The sequence below is a fragment of the Sesamum indicum genome, unplaced genomic scaffold (genome assembly GCF_000512975.1).
Source record: "Sesamum indicum cultivar Zhongzhi No. 13 unplaced genomic scaffold, S_indicum_v1.0 scaffold00118, whole genome shotgun sequence".
NCBI classification, from domain to species: Eukaryota; Viridiplantae; Streptophyta; class Magnoliopsida; order Lamiales; family Pedaliaceae; genus Sesamum; species Sesamum indicum.
This window is the reverse complement of record NW_011628047.1, coordinates 245,596-261,498: the sequence shown is the minus strand read 5'-3', so window position 1 is coordinate 261,498 and position 15,903 is coordinate 245,596. Positions and strand designations below refer to the sequence as shown.

The window sequence follows — 15,903 nt, the reverse complement described above, 5'->3', positions numbered from 1 at the left end:
TAGAATTTTCCGCCAACTCCATGAGCCTCCATGCTCCCGAATCGTCCAAATGGAGGTGTCTCGTAACCGTCCCCGGTATAGCCATTCCACCCATATTGAGGTCCTATCGCACATAATGATATCACATAGTTTCTTCATCATTAATGCACGATTCAAGATAGGAATATCCTTGAATCCTAATCCTCCCTCATCCTTCGGTCGACATAGATCCTTCCATGCTACCTTGGCATAACCGGTAGTTGTTGTCCCCTTCCACAAGAATGTTCGCAGCCTCTTTTCAATTTCATTTGTAACTTTCTTTGGCAAGATGAACGCCGATGCCAAATATAAACTCAGCGACATGAGTACAAATTTTATAATTTGCACCCTACCGGCATATGAAATAGCCATTCCCTCCCAACCAGCAATACGTTTATCAATTTTCAACAATAATGGATGACAATCAGCAATCGTTAATCGAGAAGATACAAGAGGCAATTCCAAGTACCTCATCGGTAAGACTCCATCTTGAAACCCGAGTGTTGCCAGCATCTCCTCACGTAATCCTTGTGCTAAACATGAGATAATAAGATGGCTTTTCTGCACGTTCAGCCTGAGACTCGACCATTCAGCAAAGCGATTCAATCCAGTTTTGAAGATTCCAATAGAATTCATATCAGCTTGACAAAATAGTAGCAAATCATCAGCAAATTCCAACTGAAAAACCCTAGCTGTATCACATTTCCAGTGGAAGGAAAATAATTCATCCTAGCCAATCAACTATAGGAAACCTAAGTGAAGGACTTCCATCACAAGCACGAATAAGTATGGTGATAGAGGATCACCCTATCGAAGCCGTCTGGCCCCCTTAAAGAAACCATGAGGTTTCTCATTCAGCCCAACAAAACACGAGGGTGTTGTGACACACACCTCAATCCACTTCACGAAAGGAGAGGGGAACCCAAATAACTCCATCACAGCAATCATAAAGTCCCACTCCACCGTGTCATATGCCTTTCGAATCTCCACTTTCAAAGCACACCGGGCGGTAGACGGGCCTGGTTGTATCCCGTAAACAGCTCCTGCACCAACATAATATTGTCTCCAATGCTTCGTCCGGGCACAAAGGCCGCTTGGCACGGACTAATTAATTTGTCCAGTATCACACTCAACCGTTGGACAATGAGCTTGGCAATTATCTTATACAACACATTACAACAAGATATAGGACGAAACTCATTAACGGTCATAGGGGAATGTACCTTTGGTATAAGCGCCAAAAGTGTAGTATTTATGTGCTTCAGAAGTCGGCCCGTATTAAAGAAATCCAGCACTGCCGAATACACCTCATGCCCCACTATAGGCCATGCAGCTTCGAAAAAGCCCGATGAATATCCGTCCGGCCCCAGTGCCTTATCCTCATCAATGTCAAAAACCGCCTGTTTGACATCTGCTGGTGTGAATGGTACGAGTAAAGAGCTAGCATCCTCTTCACTCAATAGATGTCTAGTCCAAGGTCGCAATAACTAAAGGTCTATCACAGCTCATCGCCATTCCCCACCTAGAAGGCTGTGTAGAATGTGATAAATTCATTGACTACTGCTCCTGGTTCTGTGTGAGTGTCTCCATGCTCATCATTAATTTGTAAGATTCTCCTTGCCGATCTCCTTTGAGCAATCTTACGAAAGAACACCCTGGAGCACTGGTCACCCCCCTTCATCCATTGCATTTTTGCTCGCTGTTGAAGCATAATCTGTTCAAGTTTGGCTGCTTTAGCTAGTACTAACCGGCAATAGTGTTCCAGCTGTAGGAATAGTTCATCCCGCCTATTTAAAGTAACAAGCAATTGCGCTGTCTCAAGAAACCCTTTAGCCAGCTGGACATTGTGTGATAAGTCCCCCTTTTTCCTCCTCTGCTCTCTAAACACCGGTTTAAGTGCTTTGAGTTTCCTACTTACCGCATACATAGGCACCCCTATGATGTTATGCTGCCAAACCTGCTGCACACTGGGAATAAACTCTGGTGATAGGGCGAGGTAATTATCGAGTCGAAACATACCTTCATAATGTTGTTGACTATCCCAGTATAGCACCAGCGGTGAGTGATCTGAAGTACGTAGGGTAAGGCTAGTGTAAAATGATGTTGAGAACCGATCCATCCATGTATCATTGATCAGCATTCGGTCCAATCTTTTCCACAGATTCCGTGGATTAGCACTGCAATTATGCCACGTATACCATTCTCCCTGCATGGGTAATGGTAGTAATCCTGCGTTCTGGATACAAATATTAAACTCTTCCATAGCCATACGAATATCTCCTGATGCCCCACAAATTTCACTAAGATCACGCACTGGATTGAAATTCCCACCAGGCCACGGGATATCAATATATTGCATGGCGATAGTCTCCAAGGAACCCCATAACTCCCGCCTCTTGACCACCTCATTAGCCCCATAAATAGCAGTAATCGCAATAGACTCTTGAAAAGCCCAGATATTAGCATGACAGTGGATAAATTGTGTGCCACACTCAATGACATCGACATCAATAAAATTATCATCCCAAGCAATCCAAACACGATTACCAGTCAGTCCATAATCCACAAACCATTTCCATTGAGGTAATAAAAAGGCTTGAATATGCGAAACGTTATTAGTACGAACGCGAGTTTCAGGGAGACCAAGGAATTGTATCCTGAACTCAGCAACGATGTCTTTAACTGCCAGCTGATGGTCTCTTTTGTTCAGGCCACGTAAATTCCATATTGCTGCATTCAACATGGATCACCGGGTATGGGGCTGCTTTGCTTAGGACCCCGAATCAATTCTTCTGTATCTTCAAGTTGATGTAATGCATCCAAAGCATTATAGATGATAATTGCCTTTCCCCTTTCCTCGCGACTTGGGCCAGCAATAACTTCACGGCCCTCTCTTTGTATTTCTACCTCTCGAGCTGGTGGACGTCGAGGTATATCCCGGTCAGGCACAGGAGGTGGTTGGGAAGGTCCCTTTATAGGAACGTATACGGAGACCGAAGGCTTAACTGGTTTGGATGCCTTGTTGATAGCACATTCTTTTGCCGCGTGTCCTAGCATCATACAGCATGTGCATTTGGGAGGTAACCATTCATATTCCACGTCTACTTTGCACGGTGTTTCGCCTCCTTCCTCATCCGGTGCCATGATAATAATATGTTTCTGTAGTTTTGAGTGCACATCTAGCATCACGCATACACGAGCAAAGTCTAGTCTCGTGCATGCTCTCGTAATTGCGTCCGGGTATAGTGGTTTGCCGATACCGATGGCTACTATACTGAGTCCCTCCTTCGTCCATAGCTCAACTGGCAAGTGTCTCAACTTGATCCATACAGGAACCTGTGTATGTTTTAGTTTCCTCATCACCATCCCCGGTACCCATTTTTGTAGTACAATCGGTTGTTCTTGGAATAACCATGGTCCACCTTCTATGATTTCTTCCATATGTGCCACTGTCTTGAATTGGAAGAAGAAAAATCCGTGTATTGTGGCTGTGACCTCCCGAAGACCTGGCCACACTGACAAGGCAAATTCTTTCACATGATGATAGTATGGTCTTTTTCCGAGAAAATAACCAACTGAAGTGGTTTTCCAACGAGTAGATCCGTTGCGAATAGTATCAAGTGTGGGTCTCACAACCACTTCACCATTTTGTATTGTAGGAGCAACATATGAGAGTGTTTTCCGAGTAGAGTTATTGAAAGCATGCGTTATTTTGTCCTCAGCTGTCAAATTCGGACAGGTATGCAGTGGTATATTTCCAACAAACAACCGAGTAGGAGTACTCGAAGGAGGAGGAGAAATCGAACGGATATGTGCCACGTCATCACGAATCCCACGTGACACATCAGTAGAAGATGCTGGCATGATGTCATGTGCTAACTTAGGGCTGACATCAGCACATTCAGGGCTGACATCAGCAGATGACATAGGCTGACATCAATAGAAGACCTAGGGCTGATGTCAGCAGTTGACAAAGGCCGCGCCACCTCACCTGCCACGTGAGAATCCATGTCAGCGCCAGCCATCCCCTCCAGTCGTCCAGTCGCCTTCTCAATTTCCGGCAGCCCATCGGAATCTGGAGTTCTCTTTTTTCCAGCAGTAGATCTGCTGTTTTCCCCAAGAATTCCGGTTATCTTTTCCATTTTAGACGGCAGCACAAGATATCTAATGGCCTTTCTCAGTCCACGCACTAGTTCGGGTTCTTTTGGTTGCGCCACCGGCGGCGGAAAGCAGCGGTTTGTAGCTGCACGTCCGCATCGCTTGTTCCATTTGGTTTTCAGTTCCTCCAAGGCCTTCATGGATTTTTCATCTCCAGCGTCCAAAATAGAGTGGGCAAGGCATAAAAACTCATAAAAATTGAAAGGGCTTGAAGCCCGTCCGTCATTGTTACCGGTGGGAGCAGCGCCTCAAAACCCTAGGTTTGGCCGACGCTTAATATTATCATCCTCAGACCTCAGATTTCCTCTTGTTGCCATCTGATTGGTTCGGTCTACCCTCTGTGAAGTATTGCTGCCATGGTTATGCCTAGAAGCGCCGTTAGACGCTTCATCTTCTTCGTCCAGATCTATTGCAGAAAACCCTAGGTATGGCAGCACACTTGTAACCTCATTTTTTTTTATAAATGTAAGTTTCATTAAGTAAAATAATGGTACAGTACAACAATACGATGACCAGTTGGTTTCTCCCTCGACAGGCCAAGGGATACGCCATAGTCTATATAAAGCTCGAGTACTGACTAATCTAGGTAATGAATGCTGAGAATCTGTTGTCTGATGTCCTCGACTATCAGTAGTGCCATGGTATTGGGTGTTCTCTCGGTGTGCTCGAATCGTCTAAGATTTCTCTCCTTCCAAATGTGGTAAACACATGCTGCTAATGATGCACGATAGGACATATTAATAATGTGTTTACCCCTCCATCTTCGTGAAGCCCATCTAATGTCCATAGGCCAGTCACCATTGGGCCAAGAAAACCGAATCTCTCTCCGAATTGCTGTGAGACACTGTCGACTAAATCTGCATTGAAAGAATAGGTGTCAATGTGTTTCTGTTGCTCCTTCGTTGCATAAAACACACGGGCCAAGATGGGCAAGCCATGGTTTGTCTGTCGTGGCCAACTTGCATTGGATAGCAAGCCATAAGATGAATAGATGTCGTGGAATCTTGAGAGATCCCGAAAGTAGTGAAGACCAGCCTACTTTCGGTCCTGGTGGGTCAAATAACCTATATAGCGCCTGGGTTGTAGGTTGCCCATGCTCGAACCTCCAAATAATGCGGTCCTCCCCTCCATGTATAGTAGGTAAGGTATGTGTGATTTCCAAGCATTCAAAGTCTGTAATGGGCGGCCAATGCCAATCTCCTCCTTGAATCACCGCACTAAGTCTAGATGACTCCTCTAAACCTAGTAATCTTGGTCCTCGTGGGAATGTGGTGTTTAGAGGACCAAGGTGATGCCACGGGTCCTGCCACAAGTAGAATCGCCTCCCGTCACTAATCTGGTAGTCCACCATAGTCCGGAGGAAATTCCATAATGATACAGTACAACATGTGATCATCAAATGGTTTCTCCCTCAATCCAAGGGATACGCCATAATCTATACAATGCTCGTGTACTGACTGACGAAGCTAAATCAACACTAAGAATCCTCTGCCTGACGTCATCTACGATTAGGATACTTAAAGTGGCCGGTGTCCGCTCAGTGTGTTCAAATCTCATCAAGTTTCTTTCCCTCCATATGTGGTAGACACACGATGCAAGTAGTGTACGGTAAGCGCTATTAATAATGTGCTTACCTCCCCATTTCCGCGTCGCCCATTCAATATCTGTTGCCCAATCCCTGTTGGGCCAGTGAAAACGAATCCATCGATTTGGAGGGAGAGAAACTTGAGACGATTCGAGCACACCGAGAGGACACCTAGCACCATGGCTTTATTGATCACTCAGTGTGTTGAAATCTCCTCCAGTTTCTTTCCCTCCATATATGGTAGACACACGATGCAAGTAGCGTACGGTAAGCGCTATTAATAATGTGCTTACCTCTCCATTTCCGCGTCGCCCATTCAATATCTGTTGCCCAATCCCTGTTGGGCCAGTGAAAACGAATCCATCTGCGAATCTCAAAGAGGCACTGACGACTAAATCTGCATCGGAAGAATAAATGTGAATGAGATTCCGTAGCTCTCTCATTGAACAATATGCATACCCCCAGGTGGGATAGCCATGATTTGTCCGTGGTAGATAGTTTGCAAAAGGATTGCGAGCCATCAGATGAATGAATGACGAGGAATCTTCAAGGTGCCCGAAAGTAGTGAAGACCATCCTAGTTTCGGCTCAGGGGGATCAAATAATCGATAGAGTGTCTGAGTAGTAGGTTGCCCTTCGTCGCATCTCCATATCACCCGATCCTCACCTCCAAGAATAAGTGGTAGGTTATGTGTGATCTCCAAACATTCGAAGTCCGTGATGGTAGGCCATTGCCACTCTCTTGCTGAAATCACAGAACTGAGCTTAGCTGATTCTTCAAGTCTAAGATGACGTGGACAATGAGGGAACCGCTCAATAAGTAGACCCAAGTGATGCCACAGGTCCTGCCAAACAAAGAACCTGCCTCCATTTCCAATCTGGTAATCCACGATAGAGCGAAGAAAAGGACGGAGCCTGAGTATTTTCCGCCATCCCCAAGAACCTCCATGTTCACGGACAGTCCAAATTGATGTGTCCCGTAACCGGTCTTGGTAAAGCCATTGAACCCAGATGGATGTCCTGTCACACTGGATAATATCACATAATTTCTTGCTCATTAATGCGCGATTCAACGTAAAGATGTCCTTGAACCCAAGTCCCCCCTCATCTGCTGGCCGACACACATCTTTCCAGGCTACCTTTGCGTAGCCGCTAGACGTTGTACCCTTCCATAGGAAATTCCTCAACCTCTTCTCAATTTCCTTGATAACTTTCTTAGGTAATATGAATGCAGATGCCCAGTATAAACTTAATGTCGAAAGCACGGATTTGATGATTTGTACTCGCCCAGCATATGATAACGATATCCCTTCCCATTCAGTAATGCATGCATCAATTTTTGAAATAAGAGGTTGACAGTCAGAGATAGACAGTCTAGAAGAGATTAAGGGGAGACCAAGATACCTCATTGGTAGGTGCCCCTCTTGGAATCCCAAAATCTCCAACATCTGATCTTTCAATTCTTGAGCCGAACGGGAGATGATTAATTGGCTTTTTTGAACATTCAGCCAAAGGCCCGACAACTCCGCAAACCATTCCAATCCCTCCTTGAATACTCTGATGGAGTCAAAGTCAGCTCTGCAGAAAAGTAGTAGGTCGTCTGCAAATCCCAACTGAAAAACCTTGGAAATCTCACACTTCAAATGATAGGTGAATTGCATGTCCTGCAAAGTAGCCACTGGTTGTCGTCCCCTTCCACAGGAATGTTCGCAGTCGTTTCTCAATTTCATTAATAACTTTCTTCGGTAGAATGAATGCCAATGCCCAGTATAAACTCAGCGCCATGAGTACAGATTTTATAATTTGTACCCTACCTGCATAAGACAGAGAAATACCCTCCCAACCAGCAATACGTTTATCTATTTTTAATAATAATGGGCGACAATCCGAAATAGTTAATCGAGAAGATATAACCGGTAGTCCCAAATACTTCATCGGTAACACCCCTTCTTGAAAACCAAGTACTGTCATCATCTCCTCACGCAATCCTTGTGCCGATCGTGAGATAATAAGGTGGCTTTTATGTTCATTCAGCCTGAGCCCCGACCATTCAGCAAACCGATCCTGTCCTGTCTTAAAGACTCTAATTGAGTCCATATCAGCATGGCAGAATAACAATACATCATCTGCAAACCCCCCTGTCTTAAAGACTCTAATTGAGTCCATATCAGCATGGCAGAATAACAATACATCATCTGCAAACCCCAATTGAAAAACTCTGGCTGTGTCACATTTCCAATGGAAGGAGAATAACTCATCCTGGTCAATCAGTTGCAATAATCCCAGTTGTAGAACCTCCATTACAAGCACAAATAGGTAGGGCGATACAGGGTCACCCTGTCGAAGTCCCCTCGCCCCCGGAAAGAAGCCATGAGGTTTCCCATTCAGCGCAATAGAAAATGTCGTAGTAACACATACCTCAATCCACTTCACGAAAGTAGAAGGGAACCCAAATAACTCCATCACAGCAATCATGAAGTCCCATTCCACCGTGTCATAAGCTTTCCGAATGTCCACTTTTAAGGCACACTTGGGTGGTAGACGGGACTGGTTGTATCCAGTAAAGAGCTCCTGTGCCAGCATAATATTATCGCCAATGCTTCTCCAGGTACAAACGCCGCTTGTCCCGGACTAATAAGTTTGTCCAGTATCACACTTAACCGTTGGACTATGATCTTTGCAATAACTTTGTACAACACATTACAGCAAGATATAGGTCGGAAATCACTGACAGTCATAGGGGCATGTACCTTTGGTATAAGCGCCAAAAGGGTGGTATTGATCGCTTTAGGAGGTCGGCCTGTATTAAAGAAATCCATCACTACCGTAGTCACCTCCTGCCCTACTATAGGCCATGCAGCCTTGAAAAAGCCCGATGAATCCCCATCCAGACCTGGTGCCTTATCCTCTGCAATGTCAAAAACCGCCTGTTTGACATCCGCTGGTGTAACTGGTAATAGTAAAGAGCTAGCTTCTTCCACAGTCAATACATGTCGAGCCCAAGGTTGGAGGAATTGAGGATCTATCACAGTTTGTCGTCTTTCCCCACCTAGGAGGTTTTGATAATATGTGACAAACTCATTGATTACTTCTTCTGGTTCAGAATGGGTGACTCCATGATCATCATTGATCTGTAAGATCCTCCTCCCCGATCTCCTTTGAGCAATCTTACGGAAGAGTACCCGGGAGCATTGGTCACCTCGTTTCATCCACTGCATTTTCACTCGTTGTTGTAGCATTGTTTGTTCCATCTTGTATGTATAGTTCGTCTCGTCTACTCGAGCTAACAAGTATCTGTGCTGCTTCTAGAAATCCTTTAGCCAGTTGCACATTGTGCGATAGGTCACCCTTATTCCTCCGTTGTTCTTGAAAGACCGATTTCAGTGCTTTGAGTTTTCGTGTTACCTGTAAGATCCTCCTCCCCGATCTCCTTTGAGCAATCTTACGGAAGAGTACCCGGGAGCATTGGTCACCTCGTTTCATCCACTGCATTTTCACTCGTTGTTGTAGCATTGTTTGTTCCATCTTGTATGTATAGTTCGTCTCGTCTACTCGAGCTAACAAGTATCTGTGCTGCTTCTAGAAATCCTTTAGCCAGTTGCACATTGTGCGATAGGTCACCCTTATTCCTCCGTTGTTCTTGAAAGACCGATTTCAGTGCTTTGAGTTTTCGTGTTACAGAATACATAGGTGTTCCAATAATGTTGTGCTACCACACTGGCAATAAACTCAGGTGAATGGGCGAGGTAATTATCGAATCGGAACATACCTCCAAATCGCAGTTGTCTATCCCCATTAAGCACCATCGGTGAGTGGTCTGAGGTGCGTGGGGTGAGGGTAGAATAAGATGCATTCGGGAACATAGGATATGAAAAAAGCATGCAAAATTTCTCTCTCTAAAAAAATGGATCCTCTCTATTCTCTCTCACACACTTCTACACCACAAACCTCACACACACTTGCCCTAACATCTAAAACCGCTGCCGGCGATGATGAAGAGGCTCCGGTCGGCGAAGGGGAGACCGACGGTGATGGTGTCAGGCGAACGACAGTCAGCCTTGAGCAGTTTTCCGGCAAAAACCGCGAGCTTCACGAAAAGTCGCCATTGAAGCAGGTACGATTGGATGAAACTGCCGACGATTCTGACGCTCCCCCTTGCTGCCATGGTCATGGGGATGGCATAGGAAGCATTTTGGGAAAAAATACAGTCGATTTAGCCCCAAGTTCAGCACTTTCAGAACTAGGGTTTAGCGCCGTTGGGGAAGATGAAACGACGCCTGTGGAAGATGAAACGGCAGCGACATTTCGGGGCATGGCTGACGATGGGTTAATGACTGTTGATGAAGAAGACAGCTGGCCAATGGGAAAAGATCCGAACTTGGATGGAAAAGATGGAGATTTGGTGCGCTGCCCGAAACTAGGGTTTGGCGGCGCACCTTCATCGAGCAGCAATGGCGACCGGCGAACAGGTACGTTCAATATGGTTGAGTTTATCCGATTAGCTCGTGTTGTTATTGATGCCGGAGACCACGATTCATTAACGGCGCTTGAGGAGTTGAAACGGAAATGGGAGACGCGTTTTGGGAAGCAGCCGGCCGCGAATTTTTTTCCGGAACCGGCGCCGCTAACTGAACCACCACTGGTAAGGGGGATACGCAAGGCTTTGAGGATGAAAACCCGGTCGGCGGTTGGTGTACAGGCGAACGAAAACAGCGCTACGTTGAGGGATGGGGCTTTCTCGTTGGGAAGCATTATTTCCGGCGACTTTGGTGGCCAAACAGAGGCGGAAACGGCGAATACAAGGGTTGGCACAGGACCTGTAACATTTCCGACCAGATCTACAATAGTCCGGCCGGTGAAAGACGCGATTCCGACGAACAGCAAGGTGGCGCAGATTCGTGCTGATGCAGCTGCTGATGTAAGCGTTGACCCTGCTGATGTAAGCGTTGACCCTGCTGATGTAAGCATTGACTCCGCTGATGTAAGCGCTGACACTACTGATGATGTCATTGTTGCTGACACAGGGCATGACATCAGCAATGTAGTAGAAAAAAACAGCAACTTTGGAAAAAAGATAGCATCCTCTCTTTTGTTCATTGGGAATATTCCTCTGCACACTAATTCACAAATGAATGTTGATGATAAAATTACCGTTGCGTTCAACAATTCGTCGCGTAAAACGCTATCATACATTGCCCCAACGATGCAAAATGGGGAGGTTGTAGTTCGTCCTTCATTAGATACTGTGCGAGATGGAGCCAAAAGATGGGAAACTACGGCAGTGGGTTATTTTTTGGGGAAACGACCATACTATCATCATTTGAAGGAGTTTGCCTTTTCGGTTTGGCCGGCACTACGAGAGGTCACAGCGAATACTAATGGATTCTTTTTCTTCCGAGTTAAATCTGTAATTGATATGGAGGAAGTCATTGAAGGAGGACCGTGGTTGTTCCAGGGACAGCCGATTGTATTGCGAAAGTGGGAACCAGGTATGGCTATGAGAAAATTGAAGCATACGCAAGTACCTGTCTGGATAAAAATGCGACACCTTCCAATGGAATTCTGGACGACAAAAGGATTGAGTACTGTTGCGAGTGGGGTGGGCAAGCCTCTCTACCCAGATGCGATTACGCGAGCATGCACGAGACTGGACTTCGCTCGTGTATGCGTGATGATTGATGTTACACAGACATTGAGGAAACATATTATTATAATGACGTCGGATGAAGATGGAAGGGAAACCCCATGCAAGGTAGATGTCGAGTATGAATGGCTTCTCCCAAAATGCACAGACTGCATGACATTGGGACATTCGGCGAAGGAGTGTACGTTGACTAAACCTCAGAAACAGAAAAACCCCCGGTAAAGGTATATGTGCCAAAAGTCCACATTCCCCCTCCAACAGATCCTGAAGAAAGACAATTGAATCACGAGACTGTAGTTGAGGTGGAAGAAGTTACGAGACGAGAGGAAGGTGCAGATCAGACTGAACATGAAGTCTCCTCACACAATGAAAGGGGTAAGGCAGTGGTTATATATAATACATTTGATGCTTTGAGCTTACTTGACGATACAGATGAGAATACTAGGGGTCCTAACATATGCAGCCCCACTAGTAGTCTTCCATGTTGAATATCGCGATATGGAACGTCCGGGGGCTGAATAAGAGAGACCATCAGCTCGCATTAAAGGACCTTGTCTCTGAATATAGGCTAAATTTTATGGGCATATTAGAAACTCGCGTTCGGATTAACAGTGTCGTGCATATTCAGTCTTTTTTGCTTCCTCATTGGAAATGGTTTGTGGATTATGCATCTGTGGGTAATCATATATGGGTTGCGTGGGACGAGAATTGAAGTTGATGTTCATATCCTTGAAGTGGGGTATCAATTTATGCACTGTCGTGTCACTAACAGGGCTGATAGTGAACCTATCATTATCACTGTTGTTTATGGAGCCTCTGAGATTGCAGACCGTCGGAGCTTATGGAATACATTGGATATATTGGCTCGACAGTGCACAAATGATCCGTGGCTAGTGGGAGGCGATTTCAATGCAGTCCGAGATATGAATGAGGTAGGTGTGTGGAGCTTCAGGTGATATTAGGATAGCCATAGAAGAATTCAATGCTAGTATTCAGGTGGCCGGGTTATTGCCATTGCCTATGCAGGGAGAATGGTATACTTGGCATAATTGCAGTACAAGCCCACGGAGTCTGTGGAAGAGATTGGATCGGATGCTCATTAACGATAGGTGGCTTGCGAGATTTCCTTCATCGTACTATCACAGCCTTATGCCGCGGACTTCTGACCATTCACCACTAGTAATTCATGGGGACAGGCAGAATCAAACTAGAGGTATGTTTCGTTTTGACAACTACCTAACTCTCTCACCTGAATTTATCCCCAGCGTGCAGAATATTTGGAATCAAACAGTCATTGGGGTTCCTATGTTTGCGATAACGCGTAAACTTAAAGCCTTGAAACCAGTCTTCAGACAACAAAGGAGGAAAAAAGGAGATTTGACACTTAATGTTCACCTAGCCAAAGGATTCCTTGACGAGGCACAACACTTGGTGAGCCTAGATAGACAGAATGAGGCTTTTTTACAGCTGGAACACTGTTGTCGCCTTGTTTATGCAAAAGCGGTGAAGCTTGAACAAATCATGTTGCAACAACGAGCCAAGATGCAATGGATGAAGGGAGGCGACCAATGCTCCCGGATTTTCTTTCGTAAAATTGCTCAGAGAAGGGTGGCGAGGAGGATAATGCAGATCAATGATGATAATGGGACCACCCATACGGAGTCAGGAGAAATTACCAATGAATTTGTCCGTTACTACCAAAACCTCTTAGGTGGTAACAGACGACAACTACCGTTGGATATTCGCTTCCTTAGACCGTGGGCACGACATGTACTTACCACTGAGGAGGCAGGACAATTAATATTGGCGTTCAGCCCGGAAGATGTGAAGCAGGCAGTATTTGACATCGCAGAGGACAAGGCCCCGGGACCTGATGGGTTCTCCTCAGGGTTCTTTAAAGCAGCCTGGTCAGTAGTGGGACACGAAATTACAACGGCTGTACTGGACTTCTTTAGTACCGGGAAACTGCTTAAGCAAGTCAACTCTACACTTTTGGCTCTAATCCCAAAGGTACATACTCCTATGACAGTTGGTGACTTTAGACCTATATCGTGCTGTAATGTATTATACAAAATTATTGCAAAGCTAATTGTCCAACGTTTGAGTATGGTTCTGGACAAGATAATTAGCCCATGTCAGGGAGCATTCATTCCAGGACGTAGCATTGGGGACAATATAATGGTGGCACAGGAATTATTCACGGGCTATAACCAGGCGAGACTCCCCCCTCGTTGTGCACTAAAAGTTGATATAAGGAAGGCCTATGACACAGTGGAGTGGGATTTCCTGTTAGCGGTCTTGCAACTATTTGGCTTCCCACCTACATTTACAAGATGGATTGAAGAATGTGTAACAACGACTTCATTCTCAATTGGGCTCAATGGAAACCCTCATGGGTTCTTTACACGAGCTCGAGGTTTAAGACAGGGAGACCCTCTTTCTCCCTATCTCTTTGTTCTTGTAATGGAAATCCTACATATGGGATTTTTACAACTCATTGAGCAAGATGGGCAATTCAAATATCATTGGAAATGTGAGCCGGCTAAAGTATTCCAATTGGGATTCGCAGATGACCTCCTGCTCTTCAGTAGAGCTGACTTGGCATCAATCAATGTCCTCAAGATGGGTTTGGACAGGTTTGCAGAATGGTCCGGGCTTCGGTTGAATGTTCAAAAGAGCCATGTCATTATATCCCGCTCAGCGCAAGGATGGAAGAATCAGATATTAGAAGCTATGGGCTTCCAGGAGGGCGAACTACCAATGAGGTACTTGGGTCTCCCGTTACTCTCTTCTAGATTATCCATATCAGACTGTCAACCACTTTTATTGAAAATTGATGCACGCATTAATGGATGGGAGGGACTTTCATTATCTTATGCTGGACGCATACAGATCATTAAGTCTGTATTATCAGCACTGAGCTTGTACTGGGCATCTGCATTTATATTACCAAAGGCTGTTATTAAACAAATTGAGAAACGCCTTAGAACATTTCTGTGGAAAGGCAATTCTACATCAGGTTATGCCAAGGTAGCATGGAAAGATGTGTGCAAACCGATTATGGAAGGAGGCCAGGGAATTAAGGATATCGGAATCCTTAATCGTGCATTAATGGCAAAGAAGTTATGTGATGTTATCAGATGTGACCGAACATCCATATGGGTTGACTGGTTGCAGCAGGGGCGACTACGAGATACCTCTATTTGGACAGTTGACGAGAAGGGAGGATCATGGGGATGGCGCAAGCTACTCCGACTTCGCACCTCCATCCAACCTATGACGGAGTTTATTATTGGAGATGGGAGGACTTTTTATTTGTGGAAGGATCCATGGCACCAATTGGGCCCACTTATCTCTAGATTACCACGGGCACCAAGCCTTATTGGAATTGGGATTTCCACTAAGCTCCAAGCAGTCATTGATGAGGGGCAATGGCAGTGGCCTTTTATCTCTGATATGGAATGTATGGAGATCATTTATACTCTGCCTCAGATCCATGGAGGGGAGGATAGGATCAAATGGCGGTTTCCAGAGGGACGACCCACCACACAAGCCCTGTATCGGCTATTCTGTCCACCTGGACCGAAAGTAGGTTGGACTTCACTACTTTCGGGTTCTTTGAAGATCCCCCGACATACCTTCATCCTATGGTTAGCCATTCAGGAAAAGCTACCAACGACAGACAAACCATGGTTAAATCATTTGGGTGGATGCATCCTTTGTGACGATGATACTGCGGAGACACACACTCACTTGTTCTTCCAATGTCGATTCAGTAGAAGATGCCTTACAGCTGTTCGTCAACAGATCCGATTTGCTTGGCCCAATCGCGAATGGGCAAGAGACGTGGAATGGGCATCGAGGAAGTGGAGGGGAAAACATATTGTTAATGTAGCATATCGAGCATTACTTGGTGCATGCATATACCATATTTGGCGAGAGAGAAATCTAAGACGATTTGAGCAGACCCATCGGCCAGCACATGTATTAGCTTTGTGTATCTTAGATGACATTAGACAGAGGATAATTAGTATTAATCTTCCATGGTCAATTAGTACATATGCGCTATATAGACTGTGGCGAATCCCTTGGCCTGTCGGGGGAGAAACCACATGATTGTTGTACTATTATTTTAAATTAATGAAAATTACATTTACCCAAAAAAAAACCATTTGATGACCACATGTTGTACTATACCATTATTCTTTATTAATGAAATTTACATTTACCAAAAAAAAAATAATATAATAACTACAAGTTAGTATAAAAGGGAAACAAACTTGCTTTAATAAAACCGTGGAAAACAGCTATATTTTGAACGTTCACAAAATTCGAGGAAACTTGACCCAACCGTAGGTCTAGACCGAAGCATTTGTGGGGTAAATTTTCTAAGAGTAATAATACCTACAAGTTAGTATAAAAGGGAAACAATCTTGCTTTAATAAAGCCGTGCAAAACAGCTAAATTTTGAACGTTCTCAGAATTCCACGAAACATAAC

General features: G+C 45.0%; 1 protein-coding gene across 1 annotated transcript; it reads right to left on the bottom strand.

Annotated features, from left to right (window-relative positions):
- Nucleotides 1-7,392: 7,392 nt before the first annotated feature.
- On the bottom strand, nucleotides 7,393-8,978 carry LOC105178970. Its single transcript, XM_011102556.1, has 2 exons — nucleotides 8,511-8,978; nucleotides 7,393-8,391 (listed from the first exon to the last, which is right to left on the bottom strand). The coding sequence occupies exons 1-2, from the start codon at nucleotides 8,976-8,978 to the stop codon at nucleotides 7,393-7,395; spliced, it is 1,467 nt and encodes a 488-aa protein (XP_011100858.1).
- Between the last annotated feature and the right edge of the window lie 6,925 nt (nucleotides 8,979-15,903).

Excerpts from the sequence above, each read along its gene's own strand:
- LOC105178970 (XM_011102556.1), bottom strand. The coding sequence starts at position 8,978 with ATGCAGTGGATGAAACGAGGTGACCAATGCTCCCGGGTACTCTTCCGT. Across the intron at positions 8,392-8,510 it reads TTTTGGCGCTTATACCAAAG|TCCGGGACAAGCGGCGTTTG; the intron begins GTACATGCCCCT and ends CAAACTTATTAG.